This window comes from Rhamphochromis sp. 'chilingali' (genome assembly GCF_963969265.1).
Source record: "Rhamphochromis sp. 'chilingali' genome assembly, chromosome: 1".
In the NCBI taxonomy this organism is placed as follows: Eukaryota; Metazoa; Chordata; class Actinopteri; order Cichliformes; family Cichlidae; genus Rhamphochromis; species Rhamphochromis sp. 'chilingali'.
Window position 1 is genome coordinate 9,709,495 of NC_137929.1, and position 27,822 is coordinate 9,737,316.

General features: G+C 42.8%; 1 protein-coding gene and 1 long non-coding RNA gene across 5 annotated transcripts in view; both read left to right on the top strand.

Moving 5' to 3' along the window:
• Positions 1-27,822, top strand: part of LOC308403400 (NACHT, LRR and PYD domains-containing protein 12-like) — a 309,314-nt gene that overhangs the window by 247,295 nt on the left and 34,197 nt on the right. The window contains exons 1-3 of one of the 3 annotated variants that reach the window (XM_080892774.1): positions 12,808-14,430; positions 16,607-16,783; positions 18,528-18,704. The exons of 1 other annotated variant lie outside the window; for it this stretch is intronic. In XM_080892774.1, coding sequence (XP_080748900.1) covers positions 12,839-14,430; positions 16,607-16,783; positions 18,528-18,704 — 1,946 coding nt within the window. In that variant the 5' untranslated portion in view covers positions 12,808-12,838. Of the gene's footprint in view, positions 1-12,807; positions 14,431-16,606; positions 16,784-18,527; positions 18,705-27,822 lie in introns of those variants that run through there. One more of the 3 variants, XM_080892775.1, reaches the window with a different exon arrangement.
• LOC308403940 lies at positions 7,613-9,037 on the top strand. Of its 2 annotated transcripts, XR_013973008.1 has the most exons (4): positions 7,613-7,719; positions 7,813-7,934; positions 8,677-8,808; positions 8,921-9,037. It is a non-coding gene; the product is annotated as an uncharacterized lncRNA (long non-coding RNA). The 2 variants fall into 2 exon arrangements; XR_013973009.1 differs by having other exon boundaries at positions 7,618-7,934.

Sequence of the window (27,822 nt, forward strand, 5' to 3'; positions counted from 1 at the left end):
ACGGACACTGTCACCTCCTATATCCACTTCTGTGAGGACAGCATTGTGCCATCACGCACCAGGGTGAGTTATAACAATGACAAACCCTGGTTTACTCCTAAACTCAAAAAGCTGTGGCTGGAAAAGAGAAAGGCGTTCAGAAGCGGAGACAGGGACTGCTATAGAGAGGCCAAGTACAGGTTCACTAAAGAAGTGGACATTGCTAAACATCAGCACTCTGAGAAGATGCAGCAGCAGATCTCAGAGAATGACTCGGCCTCTGTGTGGAAAGGTTTTAGGAATATCACCAACTACAAGCCTAAAACCCCCCACTCCACTGATGACTTGCTCTTGGCCAACACCCTCAACGACTTACTGCCGTTTTGACGAGCCATCAGGCAGCCTTCACACCTCCAACGGCCCCAACAATAGAGGCACTTTGGACACTCATTCCCCCACCTCTCCCCCCTCCATAGAGCCATCACCACATTCAAACACTTCACCTACAACACCCCCCTCCTCACCTCACACAAAAGAGGATTTCACACCACTTCGTCCCACCACAACTCTTCATATTCATGAAGCAGGTGTGAGGAAGCAGTTTAAGAGTCTGAATGCTCGAAAAGCTCCCGGCCCAGACGGTGTGTCTCCTGCCACCCTCAGACACTGTGCAAACGAGCTGGCCCCAGTGTTTTCTGGCATTTTTAACTCCTCACTGCAGGCATGTCATGTGCCTGCCTGCTTCAAGTCCTCTACCATAATCCCTGTCCCCAAGAAACCTAGGATCACTGGACTAAATGACTACAGACCTCTGACATTTGTGGTCATGAAGTCATTTGAGCGCCTAGTTCTCTCCCATCTCAAGACCCTCACGGCCCCCCTCCTGGACCCCCTGCAGTTTGCATACAGAGCCAACAGGTCTGTAGATGACGCCATCAACATGGCCCTACACTTCATCCTGCAGCATCTGGACTCCCCAGGAACCTACGCCAGGATCCTGTTTGTGGACTTCAGCTCTGCCTTCAACACCATCCTTCCAGACCATCTCCGAGGCAAGCTTTCCCAGATGAATGTGCCTGATCCCATCTGCCAGTGGATCACTGACTTCCTGTCGGACAGGAAGCAGCATGTGAGGCTGGGAAAGAATGTCTCGGACTCCCGGACCATCAGCACCGGCTCCCCTCAGGGCTGTGTTCTTTCTCCTCTGCTCTTCTCCCTGTACACCAACTGCTGCACCTCCACCCACCAGTCTGTCAAGCTAATCAAGTTTGCAGATGACACCACCGTTATTGGACTCATCTCGGACGGGGATGAGTCTGGTTACAGGAGGGAGGTTGAACGTCTGGTGTCCTGGTGCAGCCACAACAACCTGGTGCTGAATGCCCAGAAGACAGTGGAGATTATTGTGGACTTCAGGAAGCACACAGCTCCACTCCCCCCCATCATCCTGTCTGACACCCCCATCACCTCTGTGGACTCATTCCGCTTCCTGGGTACCACCATCACCCAGGACCTGAAGTGGGAGCCCACAATCACCTCCGTCATTAAGAAAGCCCAGCAGAGGATGTACTTCCTGAGGCAGCTGAAGAAATTCAACCTGCCAACACGGACGATGATGCAATTCTACACTGCAATCATCGAGTCCATCCTCACCTCCTCCATCACTGTGTGGTACACTCCAGGACACTGGGGCGTGCAGCTCGGATCTCAGCTGACCCTTCTCACCCTGGACACAGTCTGTTTGACCTGCTCCCCTCAGGCAGGAGGCTCCGGTCCATTCGCACCAGAACCTCTCGCCATAAGAACAGTTTCTTCCCCTCTGCTGTTGGACACATGAACAATAACCGTATGACTGTTCCCACCACTAACACATGACCCTACGCTGTGTTCACTGCATCATTCCATGTTTGCACTAATCACCACCTGCACTCATGTATATATCTTTCTACGTAGCACTTTTAATTCTTATTCTTATTTTTATTTTCATGTCTATTTAAGCGTAATTTATGACAGTATGTTTGCACTGAAGCACCGCAGCAATTTCCTAATGTTGTAAACCTGCTCAACATTTGGCAATAAAACCCTTTCTGATTCTGATTCTGATCCAGTCAGTTAGCTCGTAAGTATCCATTTCAAACAGGACAGTGGTAACAACAGCAGGCTACGGACAATTTTAAGTTTTAGCTTTTAAATAGGCTGTATGCATTTCAATGGGAGCAACAGGACGGTCAAATCTCGCTGATTTTACTACAGAGCAGGACGGATTGTAGGGTAGCAAACATCGTCAGAAAACACATTTTCAACACTGCAGGTTACCTGGTGTAATGTTTTTCAGCTAAAAAGAAACATGGTCTGACTCCTACCTAACTATATAAAGAGTAACTGAAGGTTAAATGTATGGAACGCCAGGACTGCCATAATGAATTAATTAAATACACCATTAAATAATTAATTAAATGTGTCAATAATTAATTAAAATTGGAATTAATTAATTAAATAAATAGTTATGACACATGTAATTAATTAAATATTGACACATTTAATTAATTATTGACACGTTTAATTAATTATTTAATGATATATTTATTTATTTCATTTTGGCAGTCCTGGCGCCTGGCTCTCATCTTGAAATAATTTTATCTGTCAGCCTCACCCATCAAACTCAGGGGGCGGAATTGATTTGCTTGATTTGCCGGCAACAGAACGCTTACACAAACAAACCCGGGATACTGAGTGAAGCAATGTTACTTGACAAATAGCAAATCATAGCAAATACATAGAAACAGAATAATGTGTACAATGTGCAAGAAAAGGTAAACACATATGGGACAAATGGAGAGCATTGCCACTGCTCCTCCACTTTGTCAAAGTGCGACTGTTGTTTGTAAATGAAAACTTATCCCAACTACCTGTGCTGCTGACCTTTGACCTTTTCTTTAGGTGCACAGAGGCCAGAGGAGTCTGTGGAAACATCCAGAACTGAGGCAGTGCTACAGATGTCTTCAAATAAAGTGGTGTATTATCCATGGATGCGTTCCATTCCTGTTTAGACCTGCTCGCTGTCAATGGGCTTCATTCCATTTCAGACTGCCGGTGGTCGGCTGGAATCTAAACTCAACATGGCTCCTGTGTTAGAAGAGCCTCTGATTTTAAAATATGCACATTGAATAGTTTCTTTCCAGCACTATGGAGCTACCAGCCCAGTATATGTAGCCCACAGTAGATGGAGTTTTCAAGCTGGACTGACAAACATCAGGACTCATGTGATCCCTACATGTGGACCTTTCACAGATGGATCCAAGTGCAGATTCAACTCTGCATTACATTTGACTTCAGCTGTTACACACTTTCATTTTCTAGCTGTGTCACTTCCTGCTTTTTGGATCAGATAGTTTATCCATGTCCACAAATGTTTGGCTGCATATTTTTATCATCTATATTTTCCAGTCTTCATGCAGCCGATATTTCATGTGAACTCCAATCTGCCACCTGCCATCACGTTTTCAGGGTTAGTTCAGTGTTGGACATGTAGGACAAACAGCAGCACATGTTCTCTAAATGTTTGCAGTCATTTTTAAATGACGCTGATACTACATGAGACATTTTTCACATTTATTGTCTTTGAACAGAGAATAATAAAGCCATCAAACATATACAGGCTTCTGCAAATACAAACTTCTGTGGTGCATTTGATGACCTGCAGAGGAGAACAAGTCGGGCTTTTCAGCCCTAACACAACCTCTTTGTTCTCAATACTACAAAACCTTAAAAGGCTGATATGCAAGTTTGCATGAATCACCAACACAGTTGTGTTTGTTTCTAGTATAGTTATAAATAAGGTGATCAAATATCTGCTGACTGATTAGATCCAGTATCTATTACAGATGAACTGGATATCACAGCATGTTGTTAATCCGTCATATCAAACTAAACAGTGTTGCTGGTGTAAATATCCTCCAATAAAGTCAGATGAGGGCTGCTGTTGCCAGGTAACGCTGATGTCACACTGGATCTTCTGATCTTGAGCATCGTAGCGCTCGGAGTCTGATGTTGGCTCATGTGTTGTCATACACCAACATGACGTTCTACTAGTCAAGGCCTCACCTTAACCCACTGATGCTGATCACACAGACCCACTAATAGAACTGTTTTATCAGGTTTTATGCAGCATCACCATTAATGTCACATTTAATCAGAACACATTTACATTACAAGCCCACTACAACCATTATCAACATGTTAAATTACATTATACATCTGCACTGATTTAAAGCACCACTATTTTAACCTGATTCATTTCTCCACCTTAACAGTTCATTCCTCAAATGAAGCAAAAAATGTACCAACAAATAATTTAATCTTTATTTTCCAACTTTTACACGTGAAATCAAACAAGTGTATTTAACAGTGAAACCAGAGTGGAAGCTGCTCATATAGAGTCCAACGCATGCTAAAAGTAAGTTGAGTAGACAAGCACCATCAAAGTGTCGGCTCTCTGAACACGGTGCAAGATCGCCATCTGCAGGACAAAACTAGTTTTTCTCGCCCTCCTCGTCAACGTCAAGATGACGTCATCGTACAACAAAACATGCAGATCAGGTGACATGACTGTCTGAGAGGCGGAGTTAAACTGTGGCAGGTAAGCATGTGGAGGAGGAGCAACAACTGTATCTGTACTCAGTGTTTTCTAAGTGCATTCGCACTCCGATGGATCCATCAGAGAGCAAGTTGGGGTTAGTATCTTGCCTAAGATACTTGACACACAGGTTGGAGGAGCCTGGGATCGAACCATCAACCTTCCAATCAGTAGGTGACCAGCTCTACCTCCTGCATCTGAACAAAGCAGAAGTACACACCAAACTCAATGGATAGTCAAATATAGAATCACAGAACAGAACTGCAGGCTGAGTTTGGATGTTTGTCTTTCACACCTCTCTGTGGCTCACACACACAGTGATGTCAGACACAGTCACACACACTGTTTCATCTGCTTTGTGCACAAATTCATTACTTTCTTCCTTCAATGATCTACATACTACGTGCTGCCCAGTGAATACTTTGCAATGTATTCATTGTATGTATTCATATACCAGTATTATTCATATACCAGTATTATTCATATACCAGACCTCGTCTGGTATCTGCTCCCTCCTCTGTAAGAGACAGTAAAGGAAAACACGTCTCTGCCTAGTCTTGAAAATCTAATCTTATCATCCATTGTTCTTCTAGGGCCTCTTCTTCTTGTGGCCTCAGCTAACTGCTAATATTTAAATGGCTAACATTAACATGTGTGACATTAAAGTACCAAAAGGTACTTTAAAAGTACATTTTTTTTCAAAAACTTACTCAAGTAAATGTAACGGAGTAAATTTAACTCATTATTACCCACCTCTGGGTCTAGGGATGCTTTTTAAGTAAAGGTTTAACTACAGCCAGCTAGGGATGGGTACCATTTAGATTTGAAAACCTGCTAAATCAGAATCAGTTGCTGATGACGGCTTTTTTCTTTTTCATTAATCACGTATAATCTTAACTAGGGATGGGTATTGATACGATTTTAACGATTCCAATTCCATTTTCGATTCTGTTTAACGATCCGATTCTTTATCGATTCTTATGTTTAAAAAAGGAAAACACTAAGGTTGATTAGCTTAGAAGTTTGTTTTATATCTTCTCTTTGAACAAGATAGAAATTTAGGAGTAACATGGCCTTACAAACCCAACAGTGAAATCTTAAGAGATCCACAGCCTACGGCTCTTAAATGGGTGTCACAGGGTCCCCAGGAAAAAAAATGTAAATGTAAAATAATAAAATAAATATTCTCCTGTAGCAATAACAAAGTGTAACATAAATTATTCTGTAGCAATTACACAAGAATATCCAGTAATGTCCCTGCCTACAATTAAACACATTCACTTACCAAAGTGAAATCGGGGGCATCTGCTGTGGCAAATGGGTGCAAGCCTTTGACCACAAACTGAGTCACTGCTCGGTGACATTCGTCTGTCCTGGCCTGAAAGGAGACGCTACCGGTAGACTGCAGCGAGAACTGCCAGCGAGCGCCAGCCAGACTCTGTCTCTCTCATCATGGTCACCTAAACGCACAGTAATGGCAGTAATGGCAGATAAGGCAGATCGCGCTAACATAATATGCACTGTTAGTTGATTATTTATCTGCTGCATTAACGGGAGAGGACATGCAAACGTTACCGCTGCTGCTGGGTTGAGATTCACGAGTCCGGAGCGGAATTAAAAACACGACATTCATTTAAGGTCATCGCGTGTTTTGTGAGCAAATGCTTTTGCATATTCGCAGTGTTTCCTCCCTTAAATGAAATATCTACTTTGCAAGTATTGCAAGTTACCCTGTTGTCATCCGTTCTCGTAAAGTATAATCAAACTTTTGAGCGTTTGAGCCGCTTAGGTACCGTGTTTCCTGCCAGGTAAATGACGCTCCGCAACGTGGTGACGTCATTCGGGGCGACTGGAATCGATAAGGGAATCGTTTGCAAAAATGGCAAACAATTCCAAGGAATTGAAACAGTGGGAACCGGTTCTCAACAAGAACCGGGTTTCGATACCCATCCCTAGTCTTAACTCAAAGTGAACATAGACTTGATTGAAGTAACTCAGATCAGCCAATTCAAAATGCTAATTCAATCAACTCTGAGTTCATGGCTAGACTCAGTTTGTTGGCCCTGCACCTTAAAACTATTCCCTGTTTGTCCCTCATGTTTTTTGGATATTGTTTTCACATCATATGTCACGGCTAGCGGGGCGAGCCATGTTGAATTTAATAAAGGACCCAAGATGCCGACACTGCTGTGAAGTGAGTGAGCTTTATTGAAACGGTGAAGTGCAGTGGAGATGGCCTGTGCAGAAGCTAAGATAACCTCTACTGAAAAAACTACAAAACTAACCTGAAACCTTAAACGGAGACACGGGGAGATAACACAGACGAACCAGCAACAAGCAGGAGAAAACAAAGGGCTCATATACACAAAAGAGCCATCAGGGAATGAGAAAAAGGAGACACAGCAGGATTCATTGGACATAACCAGACAAGGGGAAGCAAAAGTAGACACACTAACATAGGACATGGTACTGTCGAAATAAAACAGGAAGTGAACACAGAGACACAATACTAACACAGTACAGAGGGAACACAGAAAGCAAAACCTCAGAACTAGAAAATCTTAATCAGAATGACAAAATACTTATTTTCCACCCTGATTTACGAATAAATTCTTTACAAATCCTACCATGTGAATTCATGGATTTTTTTTCACATTCTGTCTCTCACAGTTGAAGTGTACCTCTGGTGCAAATTACTGACCTCTGTCATCATTTTAGGTGGGGGAACTTGCACAATCGGTGGCTGACTAAATATTTTTTTGCCCCACTATATTTTAGATTTGAATGAATCATGAATGAAGAAGCATTACCAGAAAAATTAAGAAGAAAAGACAACTTGAGTGAAAAACAAATGACACTGTGGCTTTATTTCTGTTAACTTCCTGAAAATCATGTGTGTTGTTATGTGTGTGATCAGCAAAAAGGGATAAGAAGCAGCACTACCGTAAAACTTAGCGTTGAAGCTCAAGTTTGGCAGATAACGGATGGCAGGCGTGGCTCACACTTGACCACGGTGTTGGAGAAACTCTGAGCTCCGGGTCTTTATAATCACTCTGCGGAGCTCACAGAGACTGCAGGGAGGACAGGAGGACAGAGCAGACTTTGTGAATTATTTTTTATCTTAGATGTAATATAAATTCAACACAGGCCTCTGAGGAAAAGGATCGTGCTACAAACTTTCGTTTCTCTTCCAACAGAAAGCAGAGGAGTGGAGTTACTCAGAGACTGACTGGATTAAACACACCAAAGGTTTATATTCCAGTTGGACCGTATCTCTTACCAAGGTCTGCACTACGTATCAGGATTTGATCTTATTCAGGTAATATCAGGGTTCTTATAGGGGTTTGTTCACAATAGTAACTCATGCAGCCATTTTTCAGTCTCACTGACCAAACTTTTTACAACATGCTGCATTTTTAATAGTAAACTTCTGTTCAGTGCTTTTCCTGTCACACACTCATACATGTGTTTTGTCTGCAGCAGCTGTGTTGTTGTTAGATTGTATTATCTGTTTAATCTCTTCAACATGGTTTTAGTTTTCTTTGTAAAGTCAGCAGCTCTGTCACTTTTCTCTGATTCCTCTTCTGCTCGACACTCAGCTGACACTCAGTTTCATTTCCACATTCATGAAGTTGTTGTCCAAGCGAATCATAGGCTCCATGATCGGTCAGCAAACTGTGTCCAGGCAGACGGGTTGGATAAGAATAGCAGATTTATGTTTGATTACGCCCGTTTCCAATTCAGTTCCAATCATTCCTGGCCCCAGGAGGTTGATGGGGGTGGGAGATGGGGGGCAGTGGGTTGTAGGCACAATGTAGATGAGTGGAGGCTTAATGTACTTAAACTTCCAGTCACAGTGAATCAGTGTGTGTCAGTGAATGCATCATGTGTGCTTCATGGCTCCATGTAGTGGACTGATAGTAGAAGTAGAGCAGCTGATGGCAGCTTCCTGTGCCTCACACTGCTGTCTGACTGCATTCAGCTGATATTTGGACAGCACACATGATGGAAAGGAGGATTTTGGTTTATGTGCACATGAATGATTTGTGTTTCCTCTGCAGGTGAAGGTAGAAAGTGTGTGTGAGCTGATGTGAATTGAGCAGCATGGATCAGTGTGAGGACAGAGAGGAGGGAGTCCCTCCCTCTAAAAGCACTCTGTGTGGGGAACATGAGAGCCAGACCAAAGCTCAGAGGTGAGATGACCATCTCTAACTGTCCATGACTCTTCTCCATGTCACAGCTCAGCACTCACATCACTGCTCCATCATTATTCACACTCATACCTCTGTGTGTGTTGTTTTAAAGCCCAGAGCTGTGGGGCGTACCAGGCTCAGCTGGACATAACCCTGAAACTAATCCAGAACCTGGACCTGAACCCAGCTGTGTTTCCTTAAAGAGCAACGACTCGAAGGATATCAGTGTAAACTTTAAGAAAAGACTGTTATGTGACAAAGAGTAAGTACATTATTTTTATGAGATTGTTCATCATGTCTTTAATTTATTATTTCCAGTTTTTCCTTCCTGTCTCATGAAGCTGTTACATTTATTCTTTTTCTTTTAGGATCAATAAGAGGCCAGAATCTCCTGGACCTGAACCCAGCTGTGTTTCCTTAAAGAGCAACAAGTCGAAGGATGTTGGTGCTGACTTTAAAGGATGTTCTTCTGCTGCTGAGAGGTAATGTGTGCCTAGATGTTGTTCCTGACTCTGTATTTTTGAATAAATCCTCATGTTTAATATCAGCTCAGCTCTTTTTCACACATTTCTATGTTGGTATGTGAAGCGGTGTGTGTTGGAGTGTTTCCACAAACACAGCAGTCAGAGTGGAAAGAGTGGATGTTGTAGGAGGTGTTTGTGTAGTGAAGAGGCTGAGTGTCTGTAGGACTCCAGCTGCTCCAGCAGGTGTCTCCTTTGTGCTTTGCTTCAAACACAGTGTAGGGAGGAGCTTCCACTCAGGTGTTTCAGGTGTTGCTGGATGGAGGAGGACAAATAGTTTTTCCCTTCAGTGACACTTCAGCAGCTCAATGTTCTGGGAGATGTTTGTCTTTATGAAGGTTTATGGATTCTTGTTCTTACTTTGGTTAAACTGAGCAATACATTTTCCATCTAACATTTAAAGTAATTTTCCAGGTGAATAAAAGATCTGCAGCTGCAGCCTCTGTGATGTTTCACAGTCTGAAAGTAACAAATTCAACCAGAGTTCAAACAAAGGCTTAATATACGTGTGTGTTTGATATAATGCCAACAAGTACAAACAGGTGTTCTTACAGGTCTTAATCACAGAGCTCTGATAAGTCTGGTGACTTTCACACTCAGCAGTTTTGCTGCCTTTTATTGTATATTGGCCTTTTTAAAGCCCTTCAAAGTCTCCCACATTCATACAGAGCTTTTAACACCAAACTCCTTTACAGTCCTTCTCCTCTCACACACGATCACACGACTGATTTGTCTGCAGCAGCTGTGTTACTGCTAGTATTTTATTATGTGTGTAATCTCCTCATATTGTTCCTGTGGTTTAGTTTGACTTCCTTCTGCAAACTCAGCTGCTCTGTTGCTGATACACGTCTCCATGAATATGATTGATCAGATGCTGCCAACACCATGTGTTTCATGTGAGCGCTCAGCTGAAACCCTGGGTTGACTTATCGAGTTAATAACAAGCTTCACGTGACTGTGAATGCTAAAGTGAATCCAGATAAAGGAAAGAGACCCTGCTAATGTTGGACTCACTTCTTAGTGTGGATCCCAGGAGGAAGTTCAACATAGCCATTCTTTGTGCTAGCTCGACCAAACCTGAAACCACAGTGCAGGATAATGATTATCATCTGTCTCTGTCAAGGACATTTAAAATCCACAAATAACAAACATAATTATATTTGATCATTAAAAATCTCTTTTCACTTAAAAAAGCATGAGCACACTGGTGGATTACAGAAACATGAAAACTCTTTAACAGTAAAGTGTCATGATCCTGGGTCTGCTGACCCAACGTTTTGTGTTTAGTTTGTGTAGCCTTCAGGTTTCCTAAGTTCATCGTTATCATGCCTAGTTGTTTCCAGTTCATTTTTACCCCTCGTGTTCCCACTATGTTTAGTCTATCATGCCTAGATGTTTCTAGTTATTTTCCCCTCGTGTTTCCACTATGTTAAGTCTCCCCTGCTTTTCATGTATTTCATGTATGTGGCTTATGTTGTTCAGTTCAGGTTGTCATGTCTATATCTCACTGTGTTTCCTGTTTTATTGTGAAGAGGTCTGGTGTGTCTGTGTTCATCATGTTCAGTTACTCTCCCCCTGTGACGTAATTATGTTCATGTGTCAGCTGGGCCCATGTGTTGCCACTTCCCTCATTGTCCTCCTGTGTCCATTTAGTCTGTGTGCTCTCAGTCTTTCTTTGTCAGGTCGTCCGTTGTATTCACCCGTTGTATTGCTCCGTTGTTCCTATGTCTCCGCTCCAGGTATCCCTGTCAGTTCGTTATGTTTAGAGTTTTGTATGTTTCGTTTTAGTTCACCCAGTTTAGATCATTGTTTAGTTTTCATCGATTCCCTATTATATTTGTACCCTCGTTTCTTGCCTTAATAAACGGCTTGTTTTGTTATTCATATCTCATTTCGGTCTGCGCTTGAGTCCTTCCCTGCAACATACGATCTGCCCTAGCCAGACCGTGACATAAAGTTAATTTAGGCGTAAACAAAGTGTCAAACATACTTAAGTAGAAGGACTAATGTTTGTGTTAACCCTCAAATGGGCTGTACAACATTATATAGGGAGACAAAAACAGAGATTATCGTAGCCATCGCTCTCTCGCATGGACGTGGCAGTCTTGCTGTCTGCTGCGAATCCTCCCCGTACCTCCGTGACCTCGTCTGGTATCTGCTCCCTCCTCTGTAAGAGACAGTAAAGGAAAACACGTCTCTGCCTAGTCTTGAAAATCTAATCTTATCATCCATTGTTCTTCTAGGGCCTCTTCTTCTTGTGGCCTCAGCTAACTGCTAATATTTACATGGCTAACATTAACATGTGTGCCAGCCAGGTTCACATTTATGATTAACTATGATTAATTAACTGATGTTGAAACTGGAGCTTTACTGACCTCTGAAATTCCTCCTAAAGTGTTATTCAGTGTTGTGACAGTCAGCTGCTTCAGCTGCTGCTGGGATGGGCTGTGGCAAAGAGAACAGAGAAAATCCAAATCAGAGTTTTTCTCTGAATTAAAAGCAAGGAAACAACAATATATTCTACATGGTGAAACTGATGGTTTCTAGTGTTTGGGTCTGTTTTTCTGTATTTATGCAGATAAAGTGTAAACTCAGATGAATTATACCATCAAATGTTAAAGGAAAATATGAGGATGAGTGTCTGTGAGCTGAGAAGGACGTGAAGCGAGCAGTTTATCCCAGAGCTCACTCTCTCCTTTAAATCTCAGTTTTTTTCTTCTTCACAGTTTATCTGTTAATTTATTAATGAATAACACTGAAAGAGTTTCTGTTATATGTTTCTGTGACGTGACTAAAGCAAATCTTTCAAATAATCCCACCATCAATGTTGTCTCCTTTACTACGGTTACTTTACTTGAATTTCTTTGAAATGAACCAAATTCTTTTATTTGTTGGTTGTTGCATATTTAACCTCTACAGTCAGGAAAGGAGGGGATGAGGCCTCAACAATGTTGGGTTGTAGCTGTGGTTCAGGTTAGAGTGAGTGTCCATGGAATAAATGTAAGTCAGTGAACTGGAAACATGACTGTGTTCAAACTTTGTTTTCCTTTTTATAATGAGTCTAATCAAAGGTGGACAGAAGTATCTCCACTTTGACTTTTCTGTGTCACCATCAGAGCTTCTGCACAGTGTGGAGAAAGATCCAGAAGCAGAGCTGGACTGCAGACAGCCAGTCAGAGCAGCTGTGTACAAAGTAAGACTGAACATCTGTCTGCTGATGGACTCATTTCTGAAAACTGGACTTCTTCTGTTGTTCAGACATTGAAGAGTTTTCTTTCTCTTTAGTCTCATTGCTTTTCTTTCTTTCAGCAGATGTTGGTCTGCAGGAGGTTTTAGATGAACATAAAATCAGTCTGAGGAGGAGATGTGAACGCGTGACTGAAGGAAGTGATGAAACAGGAAGTAGAACCCTCCTCAACAGGATCTACACTGAGCTCTACATCACAGAGGGACAGAGTGAAGAGGTTCATACCCAACATGAGGTGAGGCAGCTGGAGACAGCTTCCAAGATGGACGCCCTCCATGACGCTCCAATCAGGTGCCAGGACATCTTTAAAGCCTTACCTGACCAACAGAGACCCATCAGAGTGGTTCTGACCAACGGCGTGGCTGGTGTTGGAAAAACCTTCTCAGTGCAGAAGTTCACTCTGGACTGGGCAGAGGGCTTGGAGAACCAACATGTCAGTGTGGTGGTTCTGCTTTCATTCAGGGAGCTGAACCTGATCAGAGATGAGCAGTACAGTCTTCTGGAGCTGCTCCATGTTTTCCATCCAACATTACAGAAGGTCACAGCAGAGAAGCTGGCTGTCTCTCAGCTTTTGTTCATCTTTGACGGCCTGGATGAAAGCAGACTTTCATTGGATTTCACCAACAGGAAGCTGCTGTCTGATGTCACACAGAAGTCATCAGTCAGCCAGCTGCTGACAAACCTCATCCAGGGGAATCTGCTTCCCTCGGCTCTCGTCTGGATAACTTCCCGACCCGCAGCAGCCAATCAGATCCCTCCTACATGTGTTGACAGGCTAACAGAAGTACGAGGCTTCACTGATGCCCAGAAGGAGGAGTACTTCAGGAGGAGATTCAGTGATGAAGAGCTGTCCAGCAGAATCATCTCCCACATGAAGACATCCAGGAGCCTCCACATCATGTGTAGTATCCCAGTCTTCTGCTGGATCACTGCTACAGTTCTGGAGCACATGTTGACTACAGAGCAGAGAGGAGAGCTGCCCAAGACCCTGACTGACATGTACTCACACTTCCTGCTGGTTCAGACAAAGAGGAAGAAGAACAAGTACCATGAGGGACGTGAGACGAGTCCACAGGAGCTGACGGAGGCTGACAGGGAAGTTCTTCTGAAGCTGGGGAGGCTGGCGTTTGAACATCTTGAGAAAGGAAACATCATGTTCTACCAAGAAGACCTGGAGCAGTGTGGTCTGGGTGTGACAGAGGCCTCGGTGTACTCAGGAGTTTGTACAGAGATCTTCAAAAGAGAGTGTGTGATCTTCCAGAAACCAGTCTACTGCTTTGTTCATCTGAGCATTCAGGAGTTTCTGGCTGCTGTCTACATGTTCCACTGTTTCACCAACAGGAAGACAAAGGTGCTGAGGAACCTTCTGGGACAAACTTATTGGAAATCATCTCTGGATGATTTCCTGAACAGAGCCATGTATAAATCCCTCGAGAGTGAAAATGGCCACCTGGACCTGTTTGTTCGCTTCCTTCATGGCCTCTGTCTGGAGTCCAACCAGAGACTCTTAGTAGGTCTGCTGGGTCAGACAGAGATCAGTCCAGAAACCATCCAGAGAGTCATCAACAACCTGAAGGAGATGAACAGTGATGAAATCTCTCCTGACAGAAGCATCATCATCTTCCACTGTCTGATGGAGATGAACGACCTCTCAGTACATCAGGAGATCCAAGAGTTCCTGAAGTCAGAGAACAGATCAGAGAAGGAACTCTCTGACATCCAGTGCTCAGCTCTGGCCTTCATGCTGCAGATGTCAGAGGAGGTTCTGGGTGAGTTGGACCTGCAGAAGTACAAAACATCAGAGCGGGGACGACGGAGACTGATTCCAGCTGTGAGGAACTGCAGAAAGGCTGGGTGAGTCCAGATGTGATCATTAACATCATTAATTAGTGTAGATTAGTAGTTTAGTTCTTTAGATATACGCAGTACTAAATGACTCTCATTAGTTTGAGTTTCTTAAACCTGCTGCTGCTGCTGCTGCTGTGGGTCATTCAGACGCTGCTGTTAGAGAGAAGACAGAAATAAGAATCTATTTTTGTATTTTATCTTTGTAGTGAAATGAAGTCTAATGTTAAACACAGTGACAAATATCCAGAGCAGTCGCCGTCTGAGCTTCTCCTATGACTACAGACAGAACTACAGACACAGAGTTTAGTGGCATAAACATGGTGAGTGAGGATGAAGGTGCTGAGGAAGACTCTGGTTTAGTGTGATTAAAGTGTGATGTACTGATGAGTGGTTCAGAGTGAGGGCTCAGAGGTGAACCAGCTGTGCTCCCTTACTGCCAACAGTGGGACAAACTGAGTGAGAAGACACTGCTGACATCTGGACTGAACATGTGTCAAATATGTGAGCTAACGCTGTTGTCATAGCAGCTCATGGATTCACTCTCATTCCTGCTGCTGCTCCTGATGTCTGACTTCATGTCCTCATTAATCAAAGAGCTTCAGTTCAGTGTTTAGTTGTTGCTGCTGAAATGTCGTGCCTATTTTCTGCTGGTGGAAGTCACTGCTGTGTTTTTGACTGCTGTTTACATCCCCGAGCTAACTTCCTGGCAGCGCTTGCCAGACGTCATGATGTCATCAGTGCTTTATAGACTGTGGGAGATTTAGGTTGTAACCACAAAGTGTTTGTGTCCGTACGCTGCAACCTTCCACACCATTCCTTTATTGTACAGACTCAGCAGCAGCTCCATGGATCCCAAATCCAAGAGTGGAGAACAGATTTGAAGTGTGTCACATCCATGCAGTCACAGCTGTTTCCACCATGTTTCCACTGATATTAATCCTGTTCAATGACACGTTTCATATCAGTGAATATGTTCTTTAGGACGTCCACTGACATGTTTAAGTGTCCTGCTGGAAATCACTCAAATCATCCATGAAATCCATGAAAAATCCTTTTAGTGTTTCTAACTTCACCCTCTGTCCTCTCTCTCTCTCCATCCTCCTCACTGCTTCTTTCACTGATAATCACACAAACATCGTATTCAGCTACAAAATAACACAATAATATCATCTGATGATCATTATTATAAGAGCAGGATCCATATTTGATATCAGAGTAACACACTGCTTGGTGATGTGCAGTCATCATCAGTGACTGTGGGTCAAACAGAAGCTCTCTGATTGGTTGCTGACCTTGGTCACCTGTCCACTCTCACCTGTTTGTGTTTGCTCTCTCTTTGCTTTCTCTCCCTCTCTGTCTTTGTACGTCACTCAGGTCCAATGGAAACAGTGACATTTACAAACCAATCAAAGACAAACTGATCCATGTCAGGTTATAACAATATTCAAAGTGAATACAGGCTGCTGCTGGACACAGACAGGTAACATCATTTTGACTTGCTGTCACCTGGATCTGGACTCATAAACACTGAAGCCCTGAACAGGAATACAAATCATTTTCTGCCAACTAGCGACACAGCAGCAGATAATGGCTCAGAAAGCTAAAATGAGCCAATCATTTCTGTGTTTAGTTCCCCTGAAATCAGATCTGATATCAGCAGCTCTGAGTTCATTCATCATTATTGTCCAGTGATGAGATTTCTGCTCCGTTTGGTAACAGTCAGCAGGTTTTTCCTGCGTGTGGACGTGAACAGTCGTACCTGACAGCAGGTAGCAAACAGAGATCATCTTTCCAGCTGGAACTCTTCACTGAGCTGAACTCATTCAAAATGTTCTGGAGTCAAAACAGGAAACAGTCCAAATGTGTGTCTTCACTCTGACTCTGGATCAGATCTCAGTGACAGACTGTGGACATTATGGAAGCCTAAATGTGACACCATCTTCCTCCTTCATCTGCAGATTAAAGCCAAACAAAGATTCTCATTAAAAGTCTGCAGGTCTGAGAGAGATTCAATCGTTGTGTCATGTCTAACACAATAAGAGGAGCTGAAGCACAGATGTGAAGAGCAGATTCATCAGATTATGACCTCACTCTGTTTTGTCTTCATATACATTCAGTCTGTGTTTATAATGCAGATTTTCTGCTTTTATAATAACACATTTTATATTTTCTATCATCACAGACTGACTCAGTGTGGACTCTCAGAGTCTCACTGTGAAGTTGTGGCCTCAGCTCTGAAGTCCAACCCCTCCCATCTGACAGAGCTGGACATGAGTGGAAACTACAACCTCCAGGATTCCGGGATGAAACTTCTGTGTGCTGGACTGGAGAGTCCAAACTGTGGACTGGAGACTCTGAGGTGAGTTCACTGACTGCGGCTGTTGTTGTTTTTCTATATTTCAGGTCTTTGATGGATGTTTGAAACTTTCTTTAGTTCCTAAATGTTCAGGATGTCTCTGAAGACAAATGTGAAGAAGTTTGAGTGCTTTCAGAAATGTTGTCTTTCCAAACGACTGAACAACAGTTTTTCCTTTTGGCTCCAAACAGAAGTGACAGACTTGAGCAGGGTTCATTTAAAGGCTGACAGAAGTGGAGTGGTGACGGGGAGATGTTTGACAGGACAGTGTTTCAGCCTCCACAGGTTCATGTTGTGCTCCATCAGTCAGTGAAGATGAAGTCAGTGCTGATGAGGCTGTAGAGTGTGTGAGGGATGTGAATGAGGATGATGAAGATCTGATGATAGCAGATAAAAACAGGCTGCAGAGACTTTGAGCCATACAGGGCACACAGTGTGTGTACAGAACAGCTGAAATCATTATGGAGGCCTCACTGGGATATGGAAGCATCACAGTACAGCTTCAGTGAAGCATTAAAGTCTCTGATATGAGATGAGAAATGAAGCAGCCAGAGCTTTTTCATGAGTGGAAATCCACTGTGACTGTGAGCTGCTGCTACAGCCTCCAGATTAGCCAGCAGCTCATCCTGCTCAACATTTTCTCACCAACTTTAATGGAAGTGTGATGTTTTCAGCTGGAGTGATGGTCAGGGTGGCCTCCCTCTCCTCTTCTTCTCCTCTTCCTCTTTCATTTGTAAAGCCACTTCTGCTGCTTTCATTCATTTGGAAGTCCTGTAGCTGAGTTTGGGAGAGACTAACAGCCTCGGCAGCAGAGGGGAGAAAGGCTGTAACACCACCACTTTACTCTGTTCTACCTGTCACATCATTTTATCAGGAAACAAATATGCTCATGTTTTTACTATGTTTGTCTTGAAAATGTAAGAAGATCACATGGTGCTTTTTATTATTGTGTTGGTTTGTTTCCTGTCTCTTGGATGGAGCCCAGCTGTGCGTGGCCCCTGGGCCTGTGGTCAGAGTGTGTGCTGGATAATCCGGCCCAGGATGAGGCCAAACTGACATGGGATGAAATGTCTGTCACATAATTGAGCTTAGTGTAGTTTCATTTCTGCACAATTTAAAAACAACCAAAACTTTGTTCTGTCTTTTCTATGTTATACTGTAGACTTTCTTTGATACTGTGTCCAAAAGGAGCAGCTTTTACTTTGAAGCGGAGCCGTCTCTGTTTCCTCTTCAGTTTGGATGATGGAAGCAAATGAGTGTGTGATGTTCTTTCAGTGTTGCACTTTGTAGACGCTCCCTGAGCACTGGTCTCACAGCCAGCTGCACATAGAGACCAGTGTTGTTAGTCCAGGTCAGAAGATGACTTGTTGGAGTGAAAATGAGCTTGTAGTTTGTCTGCTTTAATAATGTGACTGGAAAAAGGTGTTGGACTTCAAATATGTCCATTTCTTTCACACTTCACCTTTAAAAGTGAAGCCTTGTGGTTCCTGGAAGGAAAAACACGACTTTTTCAAGTCTTTGTCCTGTTTTTATGATAAATGTACGACTTTAATGTGAAACATTCAGAGTTTTTTCTCTTGTTGTGTTTGTTTGAAGCTGCTTCCTGTTGGCTTCAGCTGTTTGGAGTTTCCATTTTCTAAACTTCTCCATTCTGAACCTTCTTCAGCTCTGAACAGATGATGAAACACTGAATGATTTCAAGCTCACACTTTGTCTAATAAACTTACATCTTTCATTCTTTATACAGATTGAGGAACTGTGGTTTGTCAGAGATCTGCTGTGATTATCTGGCAGCAGCACTGAAGTCCAACCCCTCCCATCTGAGACAGCTGGAGCTGAGCTCCAACAACAACCTGCAGGATTCAGGAGTGAAGCATCTGTGTGGTTTCCTGGAGAGTCCAGGATGTGGACTTGAAACTCTGGGGTCAGTCAGCATGTTTTAGTTGTGCTGAGATGAATATGATGTGAAAGTTGTGCTGACACTAAACTGCAGACATCAGGCTGATATTATACTGATCCACACTGAGGATCTTCATGGTAAAGTCTGTTTTCTTCTTCTCTGGTTTAGTCCATTGACTGCAGCAGAACAATGTTCACATTTCAAACAGTGAGACTCAACGTATGGCCGGCGGCCCACACGCGGCCTGCCCACCTTTCCTGATTCAGAGAGAGGGGACCCTGATTAACTGTGTAGTGTTCTTCCTCACAGTTCTAAGTATCAGACACAACAATGAATAATCCACAGCTGACTGTCTTTAGCAGGTCAAAGGTCACGGCACACAGCAGACAGTGGGAAATATTATAATTCTGATCATTTATCAGCACATATCCATATGTATAAAAACAAAGCTGACACTGTGAGACTTGATCAGAGGTGTGATCATCACAGCAGAGGCCTTTGTGTCAAAGTCACTGAGGATCAAACAGAAACACATGAAGCAGATTTTCCTGTTCTGGCTTTTTATAGCAGATAACCTTCAAAATATTCTGCAGTCTGATAGGTTTGTAGCTTGAACCCATCCGCTGGAACGTTGAAGACAATATAATTACACTGCAAAGCAAGACACAAGTAGGCAAAGTTCTTCATGTTTCTCGTGCACGGGAGAGAACCGGACAGGCGCCGTTCCCTCGCCTGACCCCAGTTGCTCTCCTCCGTTCTCCCGTACCACTGTTCTTTTATTGAGGTTACATGAATATGCATAGGTTCATTAACATATGACATCTACATTCACACAAAGAGTACCTTGCCTGTGTGTGTGTGTGTGTGTGTGTGTGTGTGTGTGTGTGTGTGTGTGTGTGTGTGTGTGTGTGTGTGTGTGTGTGTGTGTGTGTGTGTGTGTGGGGTCAAGATGTGACCCTGTGAAGACTCCCCAAAGCTGGTGCCAGGACGTCTGGGTCCATCTAACAAAAGGCTCTTATACTTAAACAGATATACGTGTGTTTGCTATACCATAAATCAATAAGAAAAGATAAACTCTCCTAGGGAGTGTGATTTATGCCAGGACACTCTAAAGAGGAATGAATGCACTCCCTTCTACACAGAGTTGTTACAGACCTCCTAGGATGGGACATTCTTTCAATCTACAATTGATTATATACTTCTAAGCATATATGAGTAAATGTTTCTAAGCATAAATGACAATCAACAATACAAAACGTATCATTCCCCCCTTTTGACCTTTATGCTAGAAAAGTTCCCAGTTATGAATACCTCATGTCTGACAGTTTCAATGCAAACATTCTTATACTCAGCATTTGTCAAATCACCCTAAATTACTGAAAAAATACACAGTTTAACAAATGTATTAGCGGTTATCCCATTCATTGATCTCATCTCAGGGCAAACTGCATCCTACAAGCAAACAAGAAATTGTTAATTTAATAGTGAAAATAAGAAAGTAACATTTTCAAAAACATCTCACCTTGGTGATGCTTCCTCCGGGTGTGCACATCACATGTCTCCCTGCAGAGTGGTTTGAGTTCTGCAGGGCGTCATTAATGTCTCTTCCAGTTGTTTCCATCACTGTCCATAGGACCAGAGTCCAAATGTATATAGAATAAACATCCAATCATACCAGTTGGTTTTGTTGTTTGTCAACATGGGTCTCAGCTATTTCCAAAGCTGCAGACCTCATAGGAAACTGCTGTTATCACCACCATAGCTTCTGGTTCCTGTGCTTTTCACAGAATCATGATGTCATCCTTAGACTCCCTCTGCGTTGTCGATGGAGCTTGGCACGCCCCCCTCATCCCTCGAGTTTTCCTGTCCCAACGCTGCTTGCTGTGGGAAGTCTCCTCTTGATCTTCTGGAAGCTCAGTAGCGCAGCACTCTGTGATGTCTGCTGTGCTGAAGGTGATCTCTGATCCTCCTGAAGCCTCTCTCCTGGCCTCAGCTCCCATCTTGTGGACGATCCTCTCAGGCACTCCTTCTCGTCATGGATAATCCTGATTTTGGGCCTGCTGGATCTGAATTGGCCTCTGGAACTCCCCCTTGGTACAGCCCTCATTCCAACGCAGTTTCATGGTCCTTGCTGTGGCTCCAAGGTCTGATCTCATGATGGGCCCAAACCAGCTTGACCTTTGACCTCAACCACTGCCTGGGCTATGCCTGGAATGTTTCTCGCTTCTCACTGCTGCACCTGTATTTCAGAAAGACTTCTATTTGGAGAGCATGTCAACAATCATCAAACCACATTCTTTAGTTCAGTGAACTTCACTTATAGACCATCAAAGCCTCATCTGAACATGGATGCACCACTTGCATAGGTTTAATACTTGTAAATAAACGGCTAATCACACAAATCACTGCAACAATAATAGTAAACATTGTTTAATGTTACTTCTGGACCCCACCTCTTGACGCATGGACACTCTCATGCGTCAACTCACCAAACCTGGATCCCTGTCTTAAAAACTGGCTCCACCAGGAGCCTGCATACACACCATCATGGCCTGGAAAACAAGATCTGGAAATAAAATCAAACTTCACACTTATAAACAATTGTATCATAAGAGTAATAAGCAGTCAGCACGGGCAAGACAAGTGTCATGTGCAGGTTTTCCCAAATCATTAAATCACTATTATTACCATAATTCGCCGCAGACATGGATCATCCCATGTGCTCAGTTAACATTAATGTAATCAGTGACTTCTCTTAAGCAAAGTCACTCAACTCAACAATCACTATGAGCTCAATAGCCCATCTTCAACTATTCCATAAACACTGAATCCCTTATATATTTTTCTCATGTCACTTGTCTGCTTCCGCTGACTCCTCTACATGCAGTCTCAGAAAAACAAACATTAGCAATACACATTGATCATCCTGGTGGGCAGGCGTCAGCCATCCACATTCCAGAGGTGCCATAAAAACACCATAAAGTTAGCCATCCCTAGCCGTGGAAAGAATGTCATTCACATATAAACCCAGAAATCCTATAGTAGAAAAACATTAACTAATCCTCTTATAAATCACATGATCAATCACATGATTAATCATCTGCTGTAAAAAGAAATGTAAATGTTAGCACTGCGCAGGTGTGTACACTTTCTCACAGTAATGTTTGTGAGCAACACAAGTTAGTGAATGACACACACATAGTAAATTCACAGACAGAGAATTTAAACTAAAAAAGGTTAAATTTTCAGAGTTCACAAACATAAAAAATGGCATTTAAAGGGTTAAATCATCACGCAACCTCGAATGTTGCTGTCATCTTTCTGCTCCTGTAACAAAAAACACATAAATTCATCCACCCTTTTGTCCTGTCTAGGTGGAGGTTAACCTTGAGTCGTGGTCAAGTCCTGTCAGCTTTTACCAGTCAGTCAGTTTGTTTTTATTTCCATTCATTCATTCATTCATTCTTTCTTTGCTGATAGTGGAACCCGTCGTCGCATTTAGTTTCCACTTCCAGCAAAATGACGTCATCTCAAAAAGAAAAAGAACTTTAGATCGGATTACATCGCTGAATCCTTTTTAGGCCGGGACTTTCATTTAATATTGTCCCAATAAGTGGCTTTCTCCAGAGCCCATTTTAATGTGGAGAAACTCACTTGGCTTTCTCGACAGGTCGTATAGCACTTTTAATTCCTGATGTGCAGATCTGCTTAAAGAAAAGAAATAGACAAACAAAATCAGTGCCTGTTCAAAAGATAAAAATGAAAAATAACAAAGATTATCAAACCAAACTTTCAGTGCACTGTGAAAGTATCAAAATAAAAAGGCCTTGTTAAGTCATGACACAAACTCCTCATCAACTTCACAACAGGAGAAGAATCATCAGTTAGATTCACTCCAAACCAACCATCAGCTGCACAACACATAACATAACCCTAATGTCTTATTAGCTATGAGTTTAATCACCAGGTCTGTGCTCTTCACTCATTTAGGCCACAGATCTATTTTATTCAATTTTCCTTTTTCCCTTCATCATAAAACATGTGACATGCTGTCATGCACTTCACAAAAGAAGTTTGTTCTGACGTATTCAGAGTTGTGTATCTAGGTACAGGATTCACTCGCACATCAAAACAGGAAACTCAGTGTTTTAGAGTCTCCACTCAACACACAACAACTCCAACACATCCCATTCACTCATGCTAGAATTCAGTCACCTTTCATTAATCTAAAACCGATCAACTAATTTGCATACCAGCTATTAACCAATAAAGTTGACAGGACGACAGAAAAGCATGTTCAAATTAGTATCACAAAAGACAATTTCCCTCATACAGTAAATTACTTGTGCTGCATCAATCAAGCAGGAAGCTTCTCCCAATTTACTATATTAACAACTAAATTTATTGTCTGATCACTGGTTGGTAAAACCAGGATCTTTTTTCCCACAAAAGTTAAATTGTTGTCCTGCAACCTAGAGAGTCAATTTTTTGCATTGGATAAATTCAGTATTTAATAACAAGTGTCTGCTAAATTGACACTATTTTAACACTGATGAAAGATAACAAGCTGATTTCCATTGCATGTGTGTTTGTGTTATTAGGCAGGTTTAATGCATGTCTGTGGAGCTGCATATCCAGCAGAGCATGTTCTTAAAAGCTGCCTTTCCTACACACTTCTCTGCTATTATTTAATCATTTCTTAACTAATGTGCTGTGAGTCCACTGGTCTTTGCATCACACTGTACACTTGTATCCTGTACCATCTTGGACAAGATGATAAACAGACTCACGCTTAAGATGTTGTCTAATCTTCATGAGTCATTTTGTGTTTGTATTAGTCGGGTTAATACATGTTCTGTTTTTATGTATCCTTTCATGTACCTTCCCCCTTTTTTCTGAAACAGGTTACCATCGGCAACCACACGGTGTGTTGTTAACCCCTTCTACAAATGCCCTCTTGTAATGTGTAACACTTTGTGTATGATTTTGTGTTATCTCTGGTGCATATTATCTGCATGTGTGGTGTCACTTTCCATTTTCTAACAGTACACTTGCATACCTCAGTGCTTGTCTTCCTCCCCCTTATGTGGTGGTCTGGACACTGTGTCAATCCTCCACTTCCAGGCAGTCGCTTGTCTCCCCGAATTCCTTAACCTAATTTCATTGCCCACACTAAAACAGCAGCCTCAGTCCTCTTCTGCTCCTTTCCTTCTCTCCCACTTTTCAGTCCAGTGGCAGTCAGTTTTTTTTTCAGCTTTGTCCCGTGTCTCTCTTTGTCCCACTGTCTCTTTTATTGCCATCTCACTCCAAACATGGCAAATGTCAAACTCAGACAGTCTTCTCAAAAGTCCTTCACACACAGTGAGGTTGCAGCTGGCTGGAAACGCATCTCCATCCATCCAATCTAGATGGTGGTTCTTCTCTTTCTGATGCCGTTTGCCCACAGAACTGCTCAGAACTCTGGTATTGTCTCTTGGACTCCTGTTCACTGTTGATGTTCATGCTCGTGCTTCTGAAACTGCACTCGGTGTCTTCAGGGAGAGATTAGTTTCCTTGGAGCTTGCTTGTTCAGGGTGAGGATGGGAAGCTGCAAAACAATTCAGCCAAAAAATTCTGGCTGGGTGTTTCTAATTTTTTCTAATGATTTCAACCTATAATTTTCTTCCGACTGCTGCCCGTGGAGAATTGATTCTGGTCTGCTTTTCACCTGGAAGTGACAAACTAAGACATTTTCATTATTATCATCGCTGCTTAACCAACACACATCTCTCTCTCTCTCTCTCTCTCTCTCTCTCTCTCTCTCTCTCTCTCTCTGTGTGTGTGTTTTTGTGAACAATCCTTTCTTAAAAGCAGAAAATGAAATTGTGGTTATTTTTGGCTGATCAACACAAAACCTTTTTCCCTATGATTATTTTTCATCTACAATATAAATTCTTTCTCTTTTTCATCTGCATAAATAAATCACATGGCTGATGATACCATGGTGATCCATAAATATGATCACCAGTTTATTTAATTATTTTTAACCCAACAAAACAAATAAAGAAAAACATGATGTTGATGCTACACACACGAGTCAAGGTGCAGGAAAACTGCTCACGGAAACGCTGCACACTCATAGCTCTGTTTCCCTCTCTTTGAGTAGTTCTCAGACAGCTCTTGATCTGATAATGTGTAGCTTGCTCATCAGCTCAGAAGAAAAAAAAACCGCAACACAACATCACACAGTAGTTGCATGCTCTGCCCACAGCGGCAAAGTCTTACACTTTCATATTCAATAAAGCTTCTCCATCACGTACTTTTAGATGTTTCATACAGGGTTCAGCATATTAGTTGTTTTCACAGGTGTGCTCTATATCTCAACAATGGCTCATAATAAGACGACAGTCTTTCACACAGGTCAAGTGCCTCTATGCACTTCATTAGTTCAAATATTTACCTATATCACTTCAGCTCATATGTCATTGTACTGAATTTGAGCAACCACAAGCTTAATGTAGATTACTTTTAACAACTATCCACCTCAATTACGTCTATGGTCTGGCACACAGGCTGTTGTCGATCAGGGCAAGCTAAAGAATAAACATTTTGTGTCAGCAAGGGGTGGGGGAAAGCCCTTCACCAGAGCACATCTTAAGTGCTGCTGATGGAGAAGGCAGGCCTTCTCCACACGCTCCTGGCTGCTTATGAAACCATGATAACAACAACAGTCGGTGTCACAGACCACGTGTTCTGCTCCGCACACACTCACACAACAACAACAAAAATGACGACGACAACAATGACAACAACACAAAATAGGCCTACTCCGGACTCACACCAGACCGCTCGGGACCCTGACCCAGTTGTGGGACGCTCACCCAGTCGCGCGACAAAACCCAATGAAGGGACGCTCGGGACACACACCCAGGGCGATTTCAAAACCGGACACTCACCGGACGCTTGGGCCCTTGGGCCCTTGGGCGATTTAATCAAAACCTCTTTTTCAGGACACTAACCCAGTTATCGCTCCACAAAGCAGCGAACTTCTCAACGCCTCACAAAATGGCGGAGACTGCACAATGACACGGTTATAGAGTCGGCCTCTTTAAACTTACTTGGTGTTGCTTAGCGTGTAATATCAGCCTCGAATCCCGCCGATCGCCATTCATCGAGGAGAAAGGACAGACCGCGAATCCACAGGAACTTCCTGGCTGACGTCAGTCTTTCAGCGTGCCTCTCCTCCCCTCGGTGAATGCGATTCCAGGGCTCCGGCATCCAAGGACCAATTAATGATAGGTTCGTAGCTTGAACCCATCCGCTGGAACGTTGAAGACAATATAATTACACTGCAAAGCAAGACACAAGTAGGCAAAGTTCTTCATGTTTCTCGTGCACGGGAGAGAACCGGACAGACGCCGTTCCCTCGCCTGACCCCAGTTGCTATCCTCCGTTCTCCCGTACCACTGTTCTTTTATTGAGGTTACATGAATATGCATAGGTTCATTAACATATGACGCCTACATTCACACAAAGAGTACCTTGCCTGTGTGTGTGTGTGTGTGTGTGTGTGTGTGTGTGTGTGTGTGTGGGGGGGGGGGTCAAGATGTGACCCTGTGAAGACTCCCCAAAGCTGGTGCCAGGACATCTGGGTCCATCTAACAAAAGGCTCTTATACTTAGACAGATATACGTGTGTTTGCTATACCATAAATCAATAAGAAAAGATAAACTCTCCTAGGGAGTGTGATTTATGCCAGGACACTCTGAAGAGGAATGAATGCACTCCCTTCTACACAGAGTTGTTACAGACCTCCCAGGATGGGACATTCTTTCAATCTACAATTGATTATATACTTCTAAGCATATATGAGTAAATGTTTCTAAGCATAAATGACAATCAACAATACAAAACCTATCACAGTCCATCAAAAACTGAAGCAAACCATGAATCAACATGTGAACATGAGCTGATGCTGCTGAAGGGAAGCAAAGTTACAGAGGTTTGATTACAGACACAGCTGAGAGTTTGTAATCTGTCATCATTTTAAAAGGTTTAAATTTCTTCAGTATTGAACAGCAGAAATGAGGCTTTGTTTTCGGAGGCCGACAGCAGTGAACACAACAGCAGACTGGTGCGTAATAAGCAGTGAATAATGCAGGAAACAGATTTTTGACGGTAAACTGTTCTTGAAGTACACTGAGAGAGAGAGAGCTGTGCAGGAAGTAAAGGTCAAAGTCAGAGAGAATTCATGACGATGTTCATCAAACGTAAAGCGTAGTTTGGATCTTCTTCTGCTGCTGGTTCAGTCAGTTTTGGTTGGAGACAGATGAAACCTGCAGCTTCAGGATCTGTGAGCTGTCCACTTTCAGCCCCGACGGCGTGTCCGTGTACGTGCTGTTGAGTGAACGATCCACGCTCTGTGTTTCCATCTTTGTGTGTTTAGCTGCTCTCATTTACTGTTTTATCTGCTTGCTTGTTGTTGAAATACTTTTGGGAGCTTTAACACTGGGATTGCCAGGCTTCTACCGTTCTACCTTTAAAAGCCGGAGAGCAGTCAAATGCTGGAAGTGGAAGCTAAATTGGCTAGTCATTCATATGTATATTAGGTTGTTACCTAGGAATTCTGGAGGGAGGGGAGTGGGGGTGAGTGATTGAGGGGGTGGGGGAGTGAAGTGTTTCAGTTTGCCATCTTAGGGAGAAATCAACACATGTCCTTTGTATGTCCTTTGTTGCTGACATTTATTGATGAAAACAGTACAAAAAACCAACCATTTGTACACATATTTACAAATAATGATAAAAAGTGAGTGAGTACATTTCAACATTCTCAGCAATCACTCACAATCCTGGCACTGCCACGGTATCTGTCGTCTGCATTTACCACATGTGTACCTGTAGCAGTGAACACATCGCACAGTGGCCTGATTCTTTTTTGCATCTGTGTTTGACCTGACACGTGGCCCTTTTTCCGCGGGGGTCTAAGGTAGAAAACCAAAATGACTGCTCTCCGGGGGTCTAAGTGTTAACCTGAGATTCTGGCAAAATACATTTATATTAAAAAACGATTCAGGATTGAATGAATCAACATCGCTTTATTCAAATTAAAACCATTTAAATAGCAAAATCCATTTTTTTACACCCGCCTCTAATGCTGGGTAAT